At 42.9% G+C, this 24,577-nt stretch overlaps 1 protein-coding gene across 4 annotated transcripts in view; it reads right to left on the bottom strand.

Annotated features, from left to right (window-relative positions):
• The window catches only part of MID2 (midline 2), a 323,798-nt gene that overhangs the window by 180,054 nt on the left and 119,167 nt on the right, over positions 1-24,577 (bottom strand). For 3 of the 4 annotated variants that reach the window (XM_056538348.1, XM_056538349.1, XM_056538347.1), the window contains exon 3: positions 8,174-8,269. The exons of the other annotated variant lie outside the window; for it this stretch is intronic. In XM_056538348.1, the coding sequence (XP_056394323.1) occupies positions 8,174-8,269 (96 nt within the window). The remainder of the gene's footprint in view (positions 1-8,173; positions 8,270-24,577) is intronic. 4 annotated transcript variants of the gene reach the window in all.

Below are 24,577 nucleotides of genomic sequence, written 5' to 3'. Positions count from 1 at the left end.
TCAGGGACAGACTTCTCATATCGTAGCTTGTGGAGAAGACCCATCCCAAAACACAGGAACGCATTGAGCTCAAATTATTTCACTCACCTCTCTCACGACAGATTGTAAATGAACCTGCAACTCCGCCAACACAGAGACACAGAATCGGCAATACAGTAGCTTCATTCCAGGTGAGGGAGGGGGGGGGGTGTAACACAGTTGAACAATGCCCATCTGCCCTTCACTTTAGCTCAATAGCAGCCACATACTGTAGGTTGCAACCTGCTCTGATTTATTCCCAGGGATGTAATCCGCACACAGCATAATGGTCTCTGCCTACAGATATCGGGACACTAGATATGAACAAACTACTTTTACAATTGTTCACCTGCTAAAGAACAATTGCAAAATTGCCAGTTTGTGGGTAATATTCTATGCCGCCCTTGTTGTGATAGATGACCAATTTACAAACACTGGCCATCCGGAACAAAACCTAGCCGTAGACTATAGTGCTGTGTCACAATAAAACGCGTGGGAGGCTCTGTACCGAGTTATTATTGAAAGTCAACAAGTAATCTAGTGCTGCAGTACAAATAAAGAAAGGGAGACTTGCATTTAACTCTTTAAGGACCAGGCCAATTTTCATTTTTGCACTTTCCTTTTTTCCTCCACCCCTTCTAAAAACCATAACTCTTTCAATTTTGCACCTACAGACCCATATAAGGGCTTTTCTTTTTTTGCAACACCAATTGCACTTTGTAATGACATCACTTATTTCATAGCAAAATCCGCGGTGACACCAAAAAAAAAGAATTGTTTGTGGGGTGAAATAAAACCAAACAAACAAAAGCTGTTTTGTAACTTATGGGGGCTTCCTTTTCTTTATTCTGTACCTTATCTTTATTCTGTATGTCCATACGGTTACAGGGATACTGAATTTATATAGGCTTTATTTTATTTTACTACTTAAAAAAAAATTAAACTACATGCACCAAAATTAGGATACTGAAAATTGTCATCTTCTGACCCATATAACTTTTGTATTTTTCCATATACGGGGCCATATGAGGGCAATTTTTTTGCGCCGTGGTCTGTATCATTGGTACCATTTTTATTTTGATAGGGCTTTTTGCTAGCTGTTTAATGGTATGTGAAGTGACCAAAATACACAATTTAGGACTTTCAAATTGATTGCCGCATCTAAAGTTACAAAAAATGAATTCTTGGCAGCTCAGTCGGGCTGATTGGGACCACCGCAGAGAGTTCCTTACCTGCCTCCTCAGCGTCCAATCGCAGAATGACTGCTCCGTGCCTGAGATCCAGGCAGGAGCAGTCAAGCGTCGATAACACTGATCAATGCTATAGCATTGATTAGTGTGAGAGATCAGTGTATTGCATGTCATAGATGCCTATAGGGGCTATAACACTGCAAAAAAAAAGTGAAAAAAAAAAATAAGTTAATAAAGATGATTTAACCCCTTACCTAATAAAAGTTTAAATCACCCCCATTTTCCCATATAAAAAAAAAACAGTGTAAATAAAAAAAAACATATGTGGTATCGCCGCATGCGTAAATGTCCGAACTATAAAAATATATCAGTAAATAAACCGCACGGTCAATGGCGTACACGCAAAAAATAGCCAAAATAGCATATTTTTGTTCAAATTATTAATTAATAAAAAGCAATTGAAAAATCCAATCAAAACAAAAATGGTACCGATAAAACTTCAGATCACGGCGCAAAAAATTAGCTCTCATATCACCCTGTGTGCAGAAAAATAAAAAAGTTATAGGGGTCAGAAAATGACAATTTTAAACGCATACATTTTCCTGCATGTAGTTATGATTTAAAAGTACGATAAAACCAAATCTATATAAGTAGGGTATCATTTTATTCGTATGGACCTACAGAATAAATATATGGTGTCATTTTCACCGAAAAGTGCACTGCGTAGAATCAGGAGCTCCCAAAAATTACAAAATGGTTTTTTTTTTTCCAATTTCGCCCTACCAAATTTTTTTTTCTGGGTCTGCCGTAAATTTTGTTGTGAAATGATTGATGTCCGTACAAAGAACAATTGGTCAGAAACAAGAGGAAATTCCAGCACCATGATCATGGAGTAAGAATGCTGTTTTACTATTTCATCAAGAGGAACACAGAACACAGCATGCAAGAACAAAGGAGTGAAGCGTTTCGGAGGGCGTAGCCGCCTTAGTCTTACTACGCCCACCAAAAAATGTCGCTCCTTGGTTCGTGCATGCTGTGTTCTGTGTTCCTGTCGATGAAATAATAAAGGAGCGTTCTTACTCCATGATCGTGGTGCTGGAATTTCCTCTTGTTTCTGGCTTCTCTACGTATACATCCTCACGCTTCTGTGCACCTGTGACTTGGTGGTGAGCTGGACATCACACAGTGTATCTCCTCAAAATACAATTGGCGCCCCAAAAAATAAGCCCTCATATGAGTCTGTAGGTGCAAAATTGAAAGCGTTATGATTTTTAAAAGGTGATGAGGAAAAAACAAAAGTGCAAAAATGGAAAACCTGTGGTCCTCAAGGGGTTAATAAACATTACCGGTATATCTTAATAGTTCAGACAGTTACGCACGCATTTACGTACCACATGTGCTTATGTTTATTTTTGATTACATTGTTTTATTTAAAAAAATAGGAAAAGGGAGGTAATTCAAATTTATTAGGGAAGGGGTTAATTCACATTTACAGATGTTGGCTGTCCGGGCATACTGGGAGTTGTAGTTTTGCAATGGCTGGGGTGCCCCAGTTTGGAGACCACTGGCCTAATGCAAGTAGGATGCTTTGAGCCAATCACATGCTGAATGTGTCTATTCAGATACAATTTAAAACTTTGTATCTCATTTCCTGAAAGGGTTCAGAAGAGATCATGTGGATAAAGTAGGATACAGCCTGAAAATTTAAGTATTGGGGGTTGGGATATTTTGTACATAAGGTGCACATGTACTCATGGACATTCCCTGGGTGAGGACTTTCACAGTCTTTGCCTAAAGACCAAAAATGCCATAAAATGTATCACATTAAATTGACAATCCAAACCCAGGTATATCTATGTAATAACATTTATTTTATATGTACAGCCAGATCACTGACCATGCAGCGCAGCTCGGTGTAGTACAAATGTCATGAATGAGCAGACAAGAATTTCCATGCAGGTCCGCTCCAATACAAATACATTAAATGGGCACTCACTGTCATTTACCAAAACTTTTTATAATATGTAGATAATATCATTATATGTATATTTGTAATATACATTGGTTAAAGAATGTGTGATAGCCTGGGGGAGTAGGGTATGGGATGTAGCTGTGCGTTTACTAAAGGGTGTTTGTTAACCCCTCCTATTCGTGATGCCAGGGTGAGGGCTCCTCTGTAATGCTTGTCCTACCGCCACCCTTCCCAAGAGCGATAGGGAGGTAGATAATAATAGAATGTCCACTACCGGAGAGTTTGCTGAAACAGTTGTAACTTTTACTGAAGATTTTATGCAAGCTTTATAACCGGAACATTTGCTATACATGCAAGCTTTCTTTGGAGATTGACAAAGGTTGGGACTTTAGTAATTTAGAGTCTTTAGGATAATATGCGCTGTTCCACTGGATTTAGGGGATTTAATTTCTGTCCAGTAGTCACGCTAGCTTTAGCGGGAATTAGATTAGAAGTCACGGTTCAGTTCCGCTGAGGCCGGTAGGTTTTCAGGCCTAGCGTGTCTTTGCAAGTTGCGCAGATCCGTCCTGCTAGTCCGGCATCCACAAGAGCAGCAACCCAAGAGAGCGATAATTGGCTACAGCTCCCTTATATGGGCAGGGGCTGGGCTAGTGCTAATTGGTCCAATACTTGTGTCAATCACCATTACAAAGGATTATGGGTAACATGTGACCCAAGGACCTCCAACATACCATTGAAGATATTAACCATAGAAGATATTAACACAGTCACATGACCGAAGGTCCTGCGACGCTAAACAAGGTAAGTACTATACATTATATTAAATATACATTGTTACTAAATATGTACATGTATCAACATTGTAGAATTAGAGTAGAGGAGAGGCGACTAGGGGCTGTCCCACCTGGGGGACCCTACCTGAGCGTAGTTACTCTGACTTTGGGGACCACCACACTTGGTACGGTATGCAATATGGTACTGGGACACCACAAATGTGTATATTTTTGGGTGAAAATTGCTGTCTCTTCCCTGTAGCTATTGCTTGTGCGTCTCTATGCAAGGACAAATTACAGGAAGAGGGACAAGCAGAGCTTTGTGCAGTGAAGACAAGCAGGGCTCTGTACACTGAGGACAAGCAGGGCTCTGTACACTGAGGACAAACAGGGCTCTGTACACTGAGGACAAGCAGGGTTCTGCACACTGAGGACAAGCAGGGCCCTGTACACTGAGGACAAGCAGGGCTCTGTACACTGAGGACAAGCAGGGCTCTGTGCACTGAGGACAAGCAGGGCTCTGTGCACTGAGGACAAGCAGGGCTCTGTACACTGAGGACAAGCAGGGCTCTGTACACTGAGGACAAGCAGGGCTCTGTACACTGAGGACAAGCAGGGCTCTGTACACTGAGGACAAGCAGGGCTCTGTGCACTGAGGACAATCAGGGCTCTGTGCACTGAGGACAAGCAGGGCTCTGTGCACTGAGAAGAAAAAAAAATGAAAATGTAGCCAGCACCTAAACCCAATACACGGGTGCACGCTGCTGTGGCAAGTACAAAACATGTAAAAAAAGAAAATGGCAGCAGCACACTTGGTCAACAAAATGGAGGCTCTTAGCGCACTTTTTGATCAAAACGTGTCCCCCATCCACCACGCGGAGGTGGCCTCTTATCGGATGGGTCCCTAAACACTCACCTACCTCAGGCTGGGTGACATGTTGGATCCACTAACGATCCAAACCACCTCCTGTGAAAATAGGGGAGGGGATGCACGGCTACAGAGGGAGCCACTCCCCCCAAAATTGTACAGCAAAGAAAAAAAAATGAAAATGTAGCCAGCACCTAAACCCAATACACGGGTGCACGCTGCTGTGGCAAGTACAAAACATGTAAAAAAAGAAAATGGCAGCAGCACACTTGGTCAACAAAATGGAGGCTCTTAGCGCACTTTTTGATCAAAACGTGTCCCCCATCCACCACGCGGAGGTGGCCTCTTATCGGATGGGTCCCTAAACACTCACCTACCTCAGGCTGGGTGACATGTAGGATCCACTAACGATCCAAACCACCTCCTGTGAAAATAGGGGAGGGGATGCACGGCTACAGAGGGAGCCACTCCCCCCAAAATTGCACAGCAAAGAAAAAAAAATGAAAATGTAGCCAGCACCTAAACCCAATACACGGGTGCACGCTGCTGTGGCAAGTACAAAACATGTAAAAAAAGAAAATGGCAGCAGCACACTTGGTCAACAAAATGGAGGCTCTTAGCGCACTTTTTGGTCAAAACGTGTCCCCCATCCACCACGCGGAGGTGGCCTCTTATCGGATGGGTCCCTAAACACTCACCTACCTCAGGCTGGGTGACATGTTGGATCCACTAACGATCCAAACCACCTCCTGTGAAAATAGGGGAGGGGATGCACGGCTACAGAGGGAGCCACTCCCCCCAAAATTGCACAGCAAAGAAAAAAAAATGAAAATGTAGCCAGCACCTAAACCCAATACACGGGTGCACGCTGCTGTGGCAAGTACAAAACATGTAAAAAAAGAAAATGGCAGCAGCACACTTGGTCAACAAAATGGAGGCTCTTAGCGCACTTTTTGATCAAAACGTGTCCCCCATCCACCACGCGGAGGTGGCCTCTTATCGGATGGGTCCCTAAACACTCACCTACCTCAGGCTGGGTGACATGTTGGATCCACTAACGATCCAAACCACCTCCTGTGAAAATAGGGGAGGGGATGCACGGCTACAGAGGGAGCCACTCCCCCCAAAATTGCACAGCAAAGAAAAAAAAATGAAAATGTAGCCAGCACCTAAACCCAATACACGGGTGCACGCTGCTGTGGCAAGTACAAAACATGTAAAAAAAGAGGACAAGCAGGACTCTGTGCACTGAGGACAAGCAGTGCTCTGTGCACTGAGGCCAAGCAGGGCTCTTTGCACTGAGGACAAGCAGGACTCTGTACACTGAGGACAAGCAGGGCTCTGTACACTGAGGACAAGCAGGGCTCTGTACACTGAGGACAAGCAGGGCTCTGTACACTGAGGACAAGCAGGACTCTGTGCACTAAGGACAAGCAGGGCGCTGTACACTGAGGACAAGCAGGGCTCTGTACACTGAGGACAAGCAGGGCTCTGTGCACTGAGGACAAGCATGGCTCTCTACACAGAGGACAAGCAGGGCTCTGTGCACTGAGGCTCTATGACATGCTATGAGCTCATACAGCAGGATGACTGACATGCCAGGAGCCTGCACAGAGCCTTGCTTGTCCTGCCCACACTCCATCTTTTTTTCCCCAGCTGAAACACACAGGCAGTAGCTACAAAGACAGCATGTTCTACCCAAAAATATACACGTTTTTTAACGATTGTATAATATAATATAATTCACTTGTAGATGACAACAGAGAATCACACACACACAACACAGTTTCTGACCCTAACTTGTGCAAATATAAGAAAACCCACTATAATATTATTAAGCAATTTCTAATTGTATCAGTTTAGAATAGCTGAGAATTCAGCTCTAAACATTGTAGACATTAATTATTGAAACCAAGGAAAGTATAGATGGGTCCACCCTGTGCTTTCCGCAAATTAATTTAAAGACTCCAATTTCTCAGGAAACAAATTCAATACAATATCTTATTACACTAACAAAACCTTTATCAATCTACGAGTCACATTACAGCTACGTGGTGGCCAAGCCTAGACACATGTAGCATCTACTGTACATCTCTGGAGTATTGCACAATGATGTTCTGAAATAAAACAGACGGCTCCTTGATTTCAAAGGGCACGAGACAATGCTACATTTTCCCAGTGGTGGCTCAGTGGGTGAATTTAAAAAGGCTTTGCAGTTGCACACATTGATGGACTATCAGTCATGGGGCATTCCACCAATCAGGTGTTTGGCAGTAGATGGACAGAAGGTGAGCTGCAGTAACCCATCATGGCCACTACACAGTAAATCGACCTTTTTTTGCTTCCAGCTCTGTTTCACGGTGTAGATCCAACCACCTCTGCCGAACAGACATTTGGCGGGGTCCTGTGTGAATCCATCAATATGTGTAACTGGAAAATACTTGTGCATGGTTCTCCCTAGGATTATAGCTTATTGCTGTGGTTTATGGGGACACTCTGTGATCAGCATATTGTTGGGGGATCTTTGGAAAACATAGATTTTTAAGACATCATCTATGGTGTGAATAATTTATACAGTAACATCTATCTTCAATACATACTAGGACACTATTAATGCCTTTTAGAAACTCCATTCACATGTATTTACCTTGTTACAGATATTTGGTAGAGATATTGTAGAGTAACGGCACTATCATAAAGGGTTATTATCAACCAAAAAGGCAGAATAGTGGTCAGCCATGTAATAGGAATGAGCCAAAGATTGTTCACGTGGCCCGTGGCAATGCCCACACGATTACCAAGATGTGTAATAGGCTCTATAAATGAGTATTAACCTAGTTGACTGGTGCTCACATTGGGCAGTAATTTTTAGTTTAACACCCCTTTAAAGTTTAACACTCCATGGCTAGATATATTATCCCCTGTCCTGGGTATCTGCAAAGAGATCGCTGGGGGTTCCATCGGCAGGACCCCCACAATCAGACACCTCATCCCCTATGCTATGGATAGGGAATAAGATGTCTAGAAATGGGGTACCCCTTCAAGCTTATGTTACCAAAAATCCTGATTGTTAATGTTCGGTTAACATTTGCATTCAGGTTTTCATTGCTCTTTATGGAATTTTTAATAGCAGTGCTGTTATAAACAATGGAACCAAAATGATCTCACTAAAAACAATGGGGTACATCAAGAATTGCAGGTGTCCATTTCGACACGCATCCTGCTCAACATTCATGGTTCCAAGAACAGTGAAAGATTAGAAAGATGTTAAACTATAATTCCAACAGGTAACACATCTGAATATAATCCACAAATACTCATTTTTTCTAGTTTTTAGTATAGTTGTTCTTACCTCAACCTGTTGGCAAATTTGAATGAGTTTGGCCATTTGGCTTTCAAGTTCACTGCTGTACTTGACCAGATTGGTGATATTGGATTCCAGAGTCTGCTGTAAAAAAAAAAAAAAAAAAACATAAAAACTAAATATTACATAAAAGTAAAAAAATTGAAAATAATACAAGTCTATTCTTTTATAGTCGATGATTCCTAACTTCTGGCCATTGTTGGGTCGTAACTTTAATTTAGTAATGAAAAAAAATCTGTTTATCTGGCTGTTGTATAAACTAGTCTTTAAAGGTGTATTCTGGCTTAATACATCTCATCCCATATCCGAAGGACAGGGGATAAGATGTATGATCGCAGGGGTCTTGCCACTAGGACCCTCGGGATATCGATGCAGCCCCCGGCATCCCGTGCGGGGCACTGCCTCAGAGACGGCCATCACACTCCCTCCCATACACATGAATGGAGGGGGAATGGTGTGACATCATGAGGGGGTGTGGCCATCATGTCTCGGAGGAAACACCCGGCACAAGATGGCGGGACCCAGTGGCGGGACCCCTGCGATCATACATCTTAACCCTTATCGTTTAGATAGGGGATAAGATGTATAAAATGTATAAGATGTATACAAAATGTATTGATGATCTGTTCTCAGAAAGTGCAAAAAAAAAATCCATAGTGTTTACAGCAGTAGGAAAGTGGATGAAGTTTTCAAAACCACATCAACACGCCGAGGAAGAAATATGCACTGAATTAGTATGGAGATGGATCTGTCGTACAGGTAAAATCCACATGAATGCTGCACCCAAGGTTTTCCAGCATAATATTGTCCAAAGCATCACATTGCCTCTGTTAGTTTGTCTTCTTCCCATGATGAATCCTAGCACTGTTTCATTCCCAGGTTATGTACATGTAAAAAAAAATATCAGACCAGGCCCCCATTCCACTGCAGGCACTTCTGGCAAGGAACAGGAGTCAGCCTGGGCACTATGACTGCTCTGGGGCTACACAGCCTCATATGCAGAAAATTACAGTGTAATGTGTGATCTAACAGCAATCTGTGGTACAGTATATTTTCTGCGGGACTAGACCAGATGGACTAGGCTTTATTCCAATATATATTAGTATCAATGACCCTGTCACCCAATCACCAGTTGTTGTTCCTTGTGTGGTGTCCCAGAGTGGAAGCACCTTTTGCTACTCTGAACACTGTTCAGGAACTGTAGTCCCAAAGGTTTGCTGTTCTGTCTAAAGTCTGTTGCTAAAAGCTTCTCTATTTTAAATGTATTTCAATATACTGCATGTATGCACTGAGACATAAAGTGGAAGGGGTGAACAATTTTTACCCAAAAGTCTATTTTCACTGTAAAAGCATTGTATTGGTAATTTGTCACATGTCAACCCCCTAGCCAATCCGAGCTAAGGTCTTTCCTGTCTCAACCCTAATCCCAGGAATAGGGGGAAGATCCAAAGAGCCCATGTTGAGAGTTAGTCTAGCTCTGGCCTCTTGTCAGACAGCAAAAGTCAGGTAGGTTCTGGTCTAGTCAGAGGTAAAAACATCTGTTCTGCAGCTTTTTCAACTTCACCCGGAGTTTGGCTAAAATTCCAGTACTGTTCCAGTACACTTTATCCTGCCCAGCATGGACAGAGATAGCATTAAGGAGAAAGATGAAGTATAAGGGCCTCATTGCAAAAGAATAGTTGAAAAAGTCTGCTGAGCCGCAACGCGTACTGTCTGTATAGTATGCCGTGACCCTTTCCTTATTTAGAGTGCCGGGACCCTTTCTTTATTTGCTACAATTCCTCATTGCAAAAGAAGACTTGGTGCACTATTTCTATGGACCTGGCCATAAAAATAGCACCCAGGTGGATTTCCCCAGAGGGATTTCCTTTTTGGATGTACTTAAAGTGGTACTCTGCTGGAAAATATATTTTTTTAAATCAACTGGTGCCAGAAAGTTAGGCAAATTTTTAAACTCTATTAAAAAAATGTTAATCCTTCCAGTACTTATCAGCTGCTGTATGCTCCACAGGAAGTTATTTTCTTTTTGAATTTCCTTTCTGTCTGACCACAGTGCTCTCTGCTGACACCTCTATCCATTTTAGGAACTGTACAGAGCAGCAGAAAATCCCCATAGCAAACCTCTCCTGCTCTGGACAGTTCCTGACCTGGACAAAGGTGTCAGCAGAGAGTACTGTGGTCATACAGAAAGGAAATTCAAAAAGAAAAGAAGTTCCTGTGGAGCATACAGCAGCTGACAAATACTGGAAGGATTAAAGATTTTTTCAATAGAAGTAATTTACAAATCTGTTTTACTATCTTGCACCAGTTGATTTAAGCAAAAAAAAAAAAAATGTTTTCCAGCGGAGTACACCTTTAACCCCTTCCCGCTACAAGACGTATGCATTCGTCCCACACCCGACGATGCATACGTCCCAGCTCTGCCGTGCACAGCGCAGGAGATTGGTGGTGGGACCCGGCTGTCAATAACAGCGGCAGCGGTGGTCCCAGCAGCATTAACCCCATAGATGCAGTGATCAATCCTGATGACGTCATCTATGGTGTTGACAGGGGAAGAGTGCTCTCCCTGTTCACCAACGGCGGCACAGCGATACGATCGCTGATCGCCGTTGGTTGCTAATTTCAGCAGGTAGTCAGATGATGACCTCCTGTCTGCCAGCTAAGGAAGCCTGTGAGATCCAGCCAGAGCCTGGATCGCACAGGCTGTATTGTGTGCAGCTCATTAGGTTATACTGTGCTGCAGTACAAATGTATTGCAGCATAGTATAACCTGTAAAAGTAAAAAAAAAAAATAATAATAATAAAAGGTTCTTCAATAAAAGTATGAAGTGTAAAAAAAAAAAATTTAATACATGCCCCTTTCCCAATAAAAGCCCTGCATTATCATATTTTTTTTTTTTTAAACACACAAATCATATACATACTAGGTATTGTCATGTCCATAATGACATGTACTATAAAGCTATAATGTAAATTATCCTGCACGGTGAATGCCGTAAAAAAAATATATATATACAAATAGGCGCAAAATTCACCAATTTTGGTAAAAACAAAGCAGAATAAAAAGATCAAAAGGTACCAGGTATCACAAAAATGATACCAATAAAATGTACAGCTTGTGTAAGCCCTCACTCAATGGCGTAGGACGAAAAATAAAAAAGTTATGGCTATGATAACACATAAAAGGGAATAAAAGAATTTTGCTCAGAAAAGGAAAAAGAACATAAAAAGCTATTTAAAATGGGTATCGCCATAATCGTACTATGTCACGAAAAAACTATCTCAGAATCGCTCTGCTCAGAAAAAAAGAGTTCTAAAGTTATTACCATTTATAGAGACATATGTCAAATTTAAAGGGGTTGTGCGATGCCCTGCAGTTCGGAGCTCAGCTCACAGCGTCCGGAGTTCATTACTCCGAACGCTGTGTGCGGGCTTCCGTGTTCGCAGCCAATGGGCGTGACGTCACGCCCCGGCCCCTTCGTGACGTCTTGCCCGCCCCCTCGTGACGTCTCGCCCGCCCCCTCAACGAAAGTCTATGGGAAGGGGGCGCGACCGCTGCCACGCCCCCTTCCCATAGACTTTGGTAGAGGGGGCGTGCGTGACGTCACGAGGGGGCGGGCGAGATGTCACGAAGGGGCCCGGCGGCCGCGAACACGGAAGCCCGCACACAGCGTTCGGAGTAATGAACTCCGGACGCTGTGAGCTGAGCTCCGAACTGCAGGGCAGCGCACAACCCCTTTAAAAAAAAAAAAAAGAGCCTGGTCATGAAGGTAAAAAATGGGTCCGTCCTTAAGGGGTTAAGAAAGATATGTCACAGATAACCCAAAAAAACATAAGTAAGGGAAAGAATCCTTGCACAGTTCACCATGAACTATTGATAGCTTGCGCTGTTACATTGGACTGCTAGCAAAGTAAAGTAGAATTCCTGCAACTAAATCTCATCCCACTATAGTGAAGAACAAGCCAGGCTATGCCAAAGAGGGAACATATATCACCCAGGGTAGACCTAGCCTCTGAGTCTAGCACATAAAACAAGGGAGAAACAAAACTAAATGTCAGCAGAACTACAAGTGGAAGAGGGTGTGTGGACGCCTTGTCTATAAAGAGGGCATACAAGACCCTAACTGCATGAGTTATTGGGGAGGAGGATGAGCACATACGTTCAAATGTAGTTAGCTGGCGGTGGAGATTTAGTTTAGTGTTATTAGAGGCGTAAAAGTGTTGTAACTGGTTATATTGTAATATGTGCAGAGCGGAAAAAGTGTCACCTAGAATATTAGGTAATGTCTTCAAGCCTGTTTGTGGCAATAAGGAGTGGATAAATGGGTAATCTCCCCTGTCCATGGACAGAAAGGAGGATGAGGACAACGCAGGAGGAAACAGAGGGTGGAGTGAGGGGCCCAAAATGTGGAGTGAATAGAGACAGATGGTGCATATATGATGAATATGCCTTAAAGTGGTACTCCGGTGAAAAACTTTTTTTTTTTTTTAAATAAACTGGTGCCAGTCAGTTAAACAGATTTGTAAATTACTTCTATTAAAAAATCGTTATCCTTTCAGTACTTTTAGCAGCTGTTTGGTACAGAGGAAAATCTTTATTTTTTGAATTTCTTTTTTGTGTTGTCCACAATGCTCTCTGCTGACACCTGATGCCCGTATCAGGAACTGTCCAGAGCAGGAGAAAATCCCCATAGCAAACCTATGCTGCTCTGGACAGTTCCTGACACAGACAGAGGTGTCAGCAGAGAGCACTGTGGACAACACAAAAAAGAAATTCAAAAAGTAAAGAATTTCCTCTGTAGCATACAGCTGCTAAAAAGTACCAAAAGGATTAAGATTTTTTTAATAGAAATAACTTACAAATCTGTTAACTTTCTAGCACCAGTTTACAGAGTACAAAACCAGGTGCAGAGTATCATGTCTGCGAGAAGTAGAGGGGAGAAGTGGCATCCACAGTAAGGCACTAAGATCCGAACCATTGGTCCGATATTCAGAGGTCACCCATTGTTTATCGTGTCTGTTGTGAAAGCAATCAAGTAGCCCGGATAGAACAGCAGCTGAGTAATAAGAGAGACAGTCAGGTAGAGCTAATCCCTCCTTCGTCTTTCTTCTGTGTCTAGCTAATCGAGAGCGCTTGTGTGACCAGATAAAGCCTGACTGAAGAGCAGAGACCTTCCTAAAGAAGGAACATGGGATATGCATAGGAACGCCCGCAAAAAGATATTGCAGGTGTGGAAGTATATCCATTTTAAATATATTGATTCGTCCTAGCCATGAGAAGTCCCATCCATGAAGAGTTCCCACCTGGCCAGATCTGCCCTTAGCGTCTGTACTGAAGGGGAGAAATTTACCCCAAAGGGAGAGGTCAGCAGGGACTCGAACACCGCAAAATTTCAGTGATTGTATCTGCCATTTGAAAGGATAGGAGGTTTTAAGAAGTTGTACAATGGAGGGCGGAAGTGTAATATTTAAGGCTTTAGGCCAATAGGGAGGGGAGGGAGGTAATAGGTGAGGAGATGTATTTGGGCTCGGAGAGTATTATCTCTAGCAACGGACGAAGCCAAATTGATCTGGGTGGATCAGGGAACGCATATGTGGTGCCAACCTGTTAGTAATGAGCTTGGTAAACAGCTTGGCATCAGAGTTAATTAGAGATATAGGGCGATAACTAGAGCAGAGGAGGGGATCCTTACCCTCTTTTGTAATTACTGTAATAAAAGCATGTAAAAAGGAAGGAGGAAGGGGGGAGGTACCTGAGATGTCATTAAACGCAGCAAGAGGAGCGATCAGATCTGTCCCGAGGGTTTTGCAGAATTTAGCTGAGTAGCCATCCGGGCCTCGACTCTTGCCCGCAGGCATTGAAGAGATAACAGCAGTCAATTACTTGATAGAGAACTGGGTCTCCAAAGAGGCAATGGTCTCTGGTGACAGACATGGGATAGCAGTGTCTCTAATATAACTGTATAAAGTCGGGGGAGAGGAGTAGAGAGAGGTCAGCATAGTAGTGCCGAAATGCCTCCAAGATATCAGGAGTGAGATGAGACCATACCAGATTGGGACTGAATAGCAGGTACGAATAGGGTGGATCTCTTTGATTTGAGAGCATTTGTTAATAAGCGACCAGACTTATTTCCCCATTCATAGAACAGTTTCCCAGTGATTTGTATATAGTGGCGATGTTTTCCATTTAACAACTCAAGAAGTTCATGTCAGACCCTGATAAGGTCGCCGAAAGTAAATTAGGTCTTTTTGAGTTTGTTTATGTTGTGTTTCAAGTACTTGCAAATGGTGGAGTAGGGTAGTCAATTTGGCAGAAGCTTCCTTCTTTAGCCGGGCCCCATGTTTGATCAGAATGTTTCTCAGTACACATTTGAGCGCTTCCCACTTCACCAGAGGGGAGGAAGTACCATTGGCGTGATCACTGAGAAAATGGGAAATAGATTCTTTGAGATCCTGAAGGAATAACACATCCAGGAGAAGAGTCATTTAGTTTCCACGAGGAGTGGGGCTTCGCAAAAGAAGGAAGCAAGAAGGTGCCTACAACAGGGGCATGGTCAGAATGAGTAACTACACTCTATCTCTGCAGAGGTGAATGTCTGATGAAAAAAGTGTGAGAAAAGTATATAATCAATGTGGCTCTATGTTTGTCTAGGATGTGAAAAGAATATATAATCGCGGCCTTTCGGATGCAATGCTCTCCATACATCAGTAACCTGAAGAAGGTGAAGTTTCTGTCTCAGGGCACGAAGTCTGCGGAGTGAAATACAAGAGGAACCGGTAGACGTGTCCACTTTTGGAAACAAGGGGAGGTTAAAATCACCGCAGAGCAATAAAAAGACTAGTCACAAAGGCTGAGAGGGCCTCCAGTGTCCTGATTAGAAACAAAATCTGGGTTTGGTTACGGGCGTATATGGAGGCCACTGTAATGTTTTGGCCAGACAATACACAATTCGTAAATACATAGCGTGCATTCCGGTCAAAGGAAGAGGAAAGGACAGTAATTGGTAAAGATCTTAGGAAAGCCAAAGACACCCCTTTTGTTCTGGATTCAGGGTTAACACTGTGGAGCCAGGTAGTGTAATATCTTTTAGTGAATGTGGGGAGATGTCCCTCCTTAAAGTGGGTTTCCTGCTGAGCCAGGATATGCCCCCTTTTGTTTATGTAGGGAGTACAGGGTCTGAGCTCATTTCTCAGGGGTATTAAAGCCCTTAACATTAAGGGTGGCTCTACAAATGTCAGCTGAAATGTAATGGTCAGGTACACACTGCTCCCAGAGGAGGTTGACTGGTCGCTCACCTCAGGAGGTTGGAAAAACAAGGATAGATGATGCCTGTAAAGAAAAGAAATGAGGAAGGAAAAGAGAACAAGGGGGGACAGGAATCGGGAGGAAAAGTATGCACACAGACACGGGTACACAGGGACTATTAGAAGAGGCCATCAGGGCCACGGACATTGACAGAACCAGTCCGACTTCTGCACTAGTGGGAGTAACGTGAAAGGAACACCAAAAACACATCCAAAGGTTGAAGGAGAGTAACAGTCCACACAACCATGTAGCAACTAAAGGACTAACACTATATGGTTAGAGGTTTGTAACAGGCTACTATGTAAACTACGGACATAAGGCCCATGTCAACAGGTAAAGTGCTACAAAGCAGCAGGGAAATACTCTGTATGAAAACAAAAAATAATAGGATAAATAGGGAGTAGGGAGACAACTGGACTAGACTGGAATACTTCCAGGATAGCGTCCAGAGTAAGCAGAGCATAAATGCTCAGGTAGGGCTGCAATAGACATTATATGGAACAACATCAAGTCTTGTGCTTCTGGCCCTGGAGGAGTGGTTTAGGGACCCTCTCGCCCAGTCTACATTTTACAGCATCTGCAATAGTGGTTTCAAGAATGACCGCAGGATGCAAAAGGATAGGTCAGGGTACAGTTGTATCTGCGCACCATTGTAGTTGAGGGTCTTAACGGAACAAGCTTTACGTATGATCTCGTCCTTCTGAAGAAAATGGTGCACCCTGCAAATGACATCCCTAGGTTTCTTATGGTAGGGATTCTTGGCCTTGAGGGCTCTGTGAGCTCGATCCCACTATAGCGGGGTGTAGGCTGGTTTTTGCAGGACCTAGTTGAAGAGTTTCTGTAAAGTCTCCGGTATGTTCTGGGATAATACTGTTTCAGGCAGACCTTTGATTCGTATGTTATTCCTACGCTTTCTATTGTCCATGTCATCTAAGTGATCCATGGTCTGGTCCTGTTGTATAGTTAGGTTAGCAGTAGTTTCTTGAAGTCTTGCAATTGAGTAGAGGTTGAGGAGCGGAATTCTTCAAGCGGTTGCACTCGCTCTTGGAAAGCGAGTAACCGCTGTCTTTACAGGTTTTAGGTCTTGCTTCATAGCCGATTTCAAATCTGAAGCCATCAACTGCAGATCCATCTTTGTGGGGAGCAGTGCTAGCAAAGCTTGTAGTTCAGGAAAATTCTCTAAGGTGTTGACTGCTACCTCAGGAGATGGTAGGGTTTGTGCATGGTTAGAACAGGAGGCAGACAATTGTGTGGGCAAAGGTTCCTTCCTCTTGGAAGTCATGGAGCTTCGCAGTGCACCTTCTACTGGGGTGAGTGAATCGTCAGAGGAATAACAGTCAGAGTTACGTTGCATCGCCAGACACTGTTTCAAGGATTTTTTTAATAGTTTCATTTTGGCAGGTGGACTTTCTCCCCAGTATAGAAATAAAGACAAAAAAGACAACCGGGAGGCAGCGCCTCGTGTATTACCCTTGGCAGGTGAGGGAACCAAACAGTATGCTGGATGCACACCCAGGACTTAAGTCAGGGTGGCCGCTCACCTTAAAGTGGAAAAATTGCGCATATCACCCCTTGATTGGGGTACCAGATAGAGTTGGATGAGCTGCCGAGCCTGATGGTCACAGGAGCGTATCTACGCCCTGTAGGAACTGGAATACTTGTAAGAAAAAGGACCAATGGATCCAGGCGCTGCTCTATCCAGGTATACACAGGATGCAGGTAAGTATTCTTAACCAAGCAATTTTATTGTATACAAAACAACAAAAGGATCATGACACGTTTCGGGGTAAATTCCCCTTCCTCAGATGATCTAGGTGCTGCTACAACAAGCACCCTTTATATAATGGCAAGGTGAAGGAGGTACAGGTCAAAAATGGGTGGGCTGAATGTGATGTCACATCCAGTACACTTACAAAAAACTTAATTTACATATAGAATCAGCGGAATATAATTGTTATCTGTAACATACAGGTATGCATTCAATTATGATAATGATATAGCATCAATATAAACAGTACTAAGTAATATAGCATAAGTGGAATCGGCGATGTGACAAGCACATCCCGGTAGTGATTGTCCAAAGCGAGGCTCTGTTGCGGGTGCTCTGACAAGGTAAACAACATAGCCATGTGGCCGAAAATAAACTAAACACTGGCACCGGTCTATTGCAGAGCGCTCCACTCACAGCGCGCGCCGACATAACAGCGACAGAAGTATCCACGGACGCGTTGCCAAGCAGACGTCTCTGAACGGGAAGCAACCAATCACAGTCCACGGGGCGCGGCTTGCAGCGGAGCGCCTAGCATGGTAAGTAAACCGGGTAATATAAGATGGAGTAAACTGCCATGGGGAAAAAAAACACCATCTATGGAAGAAAATGGTGAAGTAAATACAAGGATAAATGAAATGAAAGCAAAAATACAAGTCATTCACAATATAACATGTCGAAAGGTGGGAAATTAGCAAAAAAATATAGGAAAACCAGGTATATGGATAAACCTGGATGCCTTTTTGGGATGTTACCAATAACACCCACCAAATACCATGTTGTGCTGAAACTACATATAATGGCACACATGCTATAACAGTAAATATCAGAAACCAGGTATTTCGTTGTAAATATAAATATAAACATAAAACGCCTTAGGGTGTCCATATCAGGCGTTACTAATAGCAACAAACCACCAACTAAGATGTACCCACTAACACACATAATGGCATATAACGCCAGAATAAATTAATTAATAAAAGATGCGATGATCCCTATAAACAGTACATGATAAAAAAAAATTATATATAAAAATACACAAAATAATTATATATTAAAATGCTAATAAAATTAATCCTGGATCTCAATAATTAAATGTCTAGTATAAAAAAGGAATCAACGCTGTGACAACTACTAGAAAAATTGATGATGAATACTTAGACAAAAGGCGTCCCCATCCAGTATGTCTCCACAATCATATACCCATGTCTAAAAGGTTAATAGAAAAAGGTTAATAGAAAAAATAAGACTGTTAGGATGTTAGAAACGCTGAATGTTGCAATATCACAAAGCACTCTCCACCAACTCATTCAAACCAGACGGTACAAGAGTGTGGAGTTTATAAATCCAGAAATTCTCTCTTCTTCTCAATAAACTGAATTTCTGGGGATTATCAAGTGCAATATTTTCTATAGCCTGAAGTTTCATGCAACTGAAATCAGACTGATGGTGGGTCAGCAGATGCCGAGATACACTATGCAAAGTGAACCCTAAATTTGCATTGCTACGATGTTTGTTGATCCTTATTTTCGGCCACATGGCTATGTTGTTTACCTTGTCAGAGCTCCCGCAACAGAGCCTCGCTTTGGACAATCACTACCGGGATGTGCTTGTCACATCGCCGATTCCACTTATGCTATATTACTCAGTACTGTATATATTGATGCCATATCATTATCATAATTGAATGCATACCTGTATGTTACAGATAACAATTATATTCCGCTGTTTCTATATGTAAATTAAGTTTTTTGTAAGTGTACTGGATGTAACATCACATCCAGCCCACCCCTTTTTGACCTGTACCTCCTTCACCTTGCCATTATATAAAGGGTGCTTGTTGTAGCAGCACCTAGATCATCTGAGGAAGGGGAATTTACCCCGAAACGCGTCATGATCCTTTAGTTGTTTTGTATACAACAATAAAATTGTTTGGTTAAGAATACTTACCTGCATCCTATGTATACCTGGATAGAGCAGCGCCTGGATCCATTGGTCCTTTCTCCCCAGTAGTCCTGGGTGTCACTGTCTGCTGAGGATTCTTGTGACCCTCTCTTCGAGAGGGAGTCATCAGAGTCCATTTCCCCAGACCAGTCTGTAGCATCCTGGGCCGGGGGTCCAGGAAATGTAGGGGGGATTAGGTTTGCTGAGGGGGGTGTAGAAGAATCATGTTGCAGCGCTATTGGAGGAAGTGTGTTATGTTTGGTGCGCTTAGAAACTGTTTGCCACTGTTCAGATGGAATTGGATTATTTGCTGGAGCAGGTGGGTGAGGTGGCGTACCCACAGGATTAGAAGATTTTGGAGAGCACGCATCTGTTTCATTGTGGATTACTGTGATTTGATCTGTGGCAATAGTCAGAGCATGGGAGCAGACTGCTCAGCAGGGGTCTGTGTTTTATGAGACTGCCTGTCTGGTGGTGTAGGAAGAGAGGCGGATGCTGCATAAGAGGTGCTTGACCTGGGGGATTCCACTACAGTGGGATCCATTATGTGCAGGTTGAGGGGCAGTTGCAGTAAAGTGATTCTATTCCCTTGTGGTGTGAGAGGCCGCAGTTCAGGGAAGTCCTTCTGCTGGAGCGGGGTGGGGAGGCTCAGGAGGGATCTGTGGCACGGCCGCAACAATCCAGGGCCATTCTGTAGCGAGGACCCCGTCCGTAGGGTCCAGAAGCCCTTTATGGATGTAGGTGGGTGGAGAGGAGTCAACGGCCTGAAGCTGAGCAGTGGGACCCGCAGTGGCCCCGGTCACGTGATACGGTGCTGGTGGAGTGAGCGCTGGAGGCCGCAGGACCACCAGAGCAGCCGGAAGAAGCTGGCAATGTGGCCAGCGGGGTCCCCTGCAGTCTGAGGTACCTGCAGCAGTTTTTTCTTCCTGTGCCTGCCTCCCATAACCAGAGGGAGAGCCTGTTAATTCTCAGCCTGGTCAAGAGCTCTCACAGGCAGCGTCCGGACTCCAGCGTGCCCAGCCACACCCCCTTATTGCTTTTATTTAAATTGTCTTATTTGCAATGTCCAATGCAATGGACATTTGTTATTTCCGATGCAAGGGCCCTGCAGAGGACACCGTAGCATAATTATTAACCAATAAATAATTTTAGACCACATCTTATTCTACTGTATATCCATTTCTATATTCCTTTTCTATTCTCAACCTAGTAGGACTGTATAGTATTGTTGTTTAAGATTTTAACTATGGGTTACCTGTTTTGAAGATTCAATGACCTAGTCATCTAGCCAACACACTTTACCTCTTATTAACCCCTTAAGGACTCATGGTTTTTCCGTTTTTGCACTTTCGTTTTTTCCTCCTTACCTTTTAAAAATCATAACCCTTTCAATTTTCCACCTAAAAATCCATATTATGGCTTATTTTTTGCGTCGCCAATTCTACTTTGCAGTGACATTAGTAATTTTACCCAAAAATGCACGGCGAAGGGAAAAAAAAATCATTGTGCGACAAAATCGAAAAAAAACCCGCCATTTTGTAACTTTTGGGGGCTTCCGTTTCTACGCAGTGCATATTTCGGTAAAAATTACACCTTATCATTATTCTGTAGGTCCATACGGTTAAAATGATACCCTACTTATATAGGTTTGATTTTGTCGGACTTCTGGAAAAAATCATAACTACATGCAGGAAAATTTGTACGTTTAAAAATGTCATCTTCTGACCCCTCTAACTTTTTTATTTTTCCACGTACAGGGCGGTATGAGGACTCATTTTTTGCACCGTGATCTGAAGTTTTTATCGGTGTAATTTTTGTTTTGATCGGACTTTTTGATCACTTTTTATTCATTTTTTAATGGTATAAAAAGTGACCAAAATACGCTTTTTTGGACTTTGGAATTTTTTTGCGCGTACGCGGTTTAATTAATGATATATTTTTATAGTTCGGACATTTACGCACGCGGCGATACCACATATGTTTATTATTTTATTTTTTTTACACTGTTTTATTTTTTTTTATGGGAAAAGGGGGGTGATTCAAACTTTTATTAGGGAAGGGGTTAAATTACCTTTATTAACACTTTTTTTTTACTTTTTTTTTGCAGTGTTATAAGTCCCATAGGGACCTATAACACTGCACACACTGATCTTTTACACAGATCACAGGCGTGTATTAACACGCCTGTGATCAGTGTTATCGGCGCTTGACTGCTCCTGCTTGGATCTCAGGCACGGAGCAGTCATTCGCCGATTGGACACCGGGTAGGCAGGTAAGGGCCCTCCCGGTGTCCGGTCAGCTGTTCGGGACGCCGCGATTTCACCGCGGCGGTCCCGAACAGCCCGACTGAGCAGCCGGGTCACTTTCACTTTCACTTTAGAAGCGGCGGTCAGCTTTGACCGCCGCTTCTAAAGGGTTAATACCGCACATCGCCGCGATCGGCGATGTGTGGTATTAGCCGCGGGTCCTGGCCGTTGATGAGCGCCGGGACCGACGCGATATGATGCGGGATCGCGGCGCGATCCCGCTTCATATCGCGGGAGCCGGCGCAGGACGTAAATATACGTCCTGCGTCGTTAAGGGGTTAAAGTTGCTCAGGTCTTTATGCGTGCCTATTTTTCTGCTTCTATTACATCAACTTCAAGAAATTGACTGGTCACTAGTTGCCTAATATATTCCAAATCTTAATAATTGCAGTAAAGAAGCAAAGAGCATTCTGCATCTGTTCTGTCAATGCAAAATATGGTTTAAGTGGTAGTTAAAGGAGTACTCCGGCGTGCACTTTTTTCCTTTTATCCCGTCCGGGCTGCAAAATAAAAGAAAACACACTTTCTCTTACCTGCCAACGAGCCCCCGGAGCTCCGGTACACTCCGGTACAGGTGTTCGGTCCCCGGGCTGTATTCTTCTTACTTCCTGTTAGCCCGGCACGTCACCCCGGGTCCTCTTATGGTAGTTATTCTTCTATTAAATATCCTCTCCTCCTTTACTGTGATGATTCCCTTTATGTATTTAAAAGTCTCTATCATATCTCCTCTGTCTCATCTTTTTTCCAAGCTATACATGTTAAGGTTCTTTCACCTTTCCTGATAAATTTTTTCCCTGCAATCTATGCATTGGTTTAGTATCTTCTCTGAACTCTCTCCAATGTATATATATCCTTCTGGAGATACAGTGCGTCTCCAGTACTGTGCACAATACTTCAAGTGAGGTCTCACCTGTGCTCTGTACAGTGGTATGAGCATCTCCCTCTCTGCTGCTAATACCTCTCCCGATACACCCATAAGCACTTCCCTCTCTACTGCTAATACCTCTCCCTATACACCAATGAACACTTCCCTCTCTACTGCTAATACCTCTCCCTATACACCCATAATCACTTCCCTCTCTACTGCTAATACCTCTCCTAATACACTCATGAGCACTTCCCTCTCTACTGCTAATACCTCTCCCTGTACACCCAAGAGCACTTCCCTCTCTACTGCTAATACCTCTCCCTATACACCCATAAGCACTTCCCTCTCTACTGCTAATACATCTCCTCTTACACTCATGAACACTTCCCCCTCTACTGCTGATATCTTTTCCTAGACATGCATAAGCACTTCACACTCTACTGCTAATACCTCTCCCTTTATACCCAAGCATTCTGCTAGCATTTCCTAGTGCTCTATGACATTGTCTTCTTACTGAAGTCTTCTGAAATAATGACCCCTAAATCCCTTTCCTCAGATTCTGTAGGACTGTATCACATATTCTATACTTCGCCCTTAGGATTTGATGCCCCAAGTGCATTATCTTGCACTTATCCACACTAAATTTTAGTTGCCAGAGTTCTGACCATTCCTCTAGTTTACCTAAATCCTTTTTTCCATTTGGTGTATCCCTCCAGGAACATCAACCCTGTTGCAAATCTTTGTGTCATGAGCAAAAAGACCAAGAGACCTTCTGCAATATCACTGATAAAAATATTAAACAAAATTGGTCCCAGTACAGATCCCTGAGGTGCCCCACTGGTAACAAGACCTCACTCTAAATATACTCCATTAACTACAACCCTCTGTTGTCTGTCCTTAAGCCACTGCCTACTACATTCAACCATATGGGAGTCCAAGCTGAAGTTTATGGAGAAGTTTTCTATGTGAGACAGTGTCAAAAGCCTTACTAGAATCTAGATAAGCAATGTCTATTGCCCCTCCGCCATCTATTACTTTAGTCACCCAATCAAAAAAAACAATAACCTACCAATATACAGTACAGACCAAAAGTTTGGACACACCTTCTCATTCAGAGTTTTCTTTATTTTCATGACTATGAAAATTGTAGATTCACACTGAAGGCATCAAAACTATGAATTAACACATGTGGAATTATATACATAACAAAAAAGTGTGAAACAACTGAAAATATGTCATATTCTAGGTTCCTCAAAGTAGCCACCTTTTGCTTTGATTACTGCTTTGCACACTCTTGGCATTCTCTTGTTGAGCTTCAAGAGGTAGTCACCTGAAATGTTTTCACTTCAAAAGTGTGCTGGTGTGGAGGAGGAGGTGTGATGGTGTGGGGGTGCTTTGCTGGTGACACTGTTGGGGATTTATTCAAAATTGAAGGCATACTGAACCAGCATGGCTACCACAGCATCTTGCAGCGGCATGCTATTCCATCTGGTTTGCGTTTAGTTGGACCATAATTTATTTTTCACCAGGACAATGACCCCAAACACACCTCCAGGCTGTGTAAGGGCTATTTGACCAAGAAGGAGAGTGATGGGGTGATGTGCCAGATGACCTGGCCTCCACAGTCACCGGACCTGAACCCAATCGAGATGGTTTGGGGTGAGCTGGTCCGCAGAGTGAAGGCAAAAGGGCCAACAAGTGCTAAGCATCTCTGGGAACTCCTTCAAGACTGTTGGAAGACCATTTCAGGTGACTAGTTTCAGTTGTTTCACACTTTTTGTTATGTATATAATTCCACATGTGTTAATTCATAGTTTTGATGCCTTCATTGTGAATCTACAATTTTCATAGTCATGAAAATAAAGAAAACTCTGAATGAGGTGTTTCCAAACTTTTGGTCTGTACTGTATAATCTCCCTGAAGTAAACCCATGTTGTCTTATATCTTGTAATGCATATGATTTTAGATGTTCCACAATCCTATCCTTTAGTAGGGTTTCCATTCATTTCCACACTATTGATGTCATGCTAACTGACCTATAGACACCTGATTCTTCTCTACTACCTTTCTTGTGGATGGGAACAACATATGCTAATTTCCAATCTTCTAGGATAACTCCTTTAGCAGTGATTGATTAAATAAATGTGTTAACAGTTTTGCCAGTACACCACTTAGCCCTTTTAATAACTTTGGAAGTCTC

This window comes from Hyla sarda, chromosome 9 (assembly GCF_029499605.1).
Source record: "Hyla sarda isolate aHylSar1 chromosome 9, aHylSar1.hap1, whole genome shotgun sequence".
Classification (NCBI taxonomy): Eukaryota; Metazoa; Chordata; class Amphibia; order Anura; family Hylidae; genus Hyla; species Hyla sarda.
This window is presented reverse-complemented; position numbering and strand designations above follow the sequence as displayed.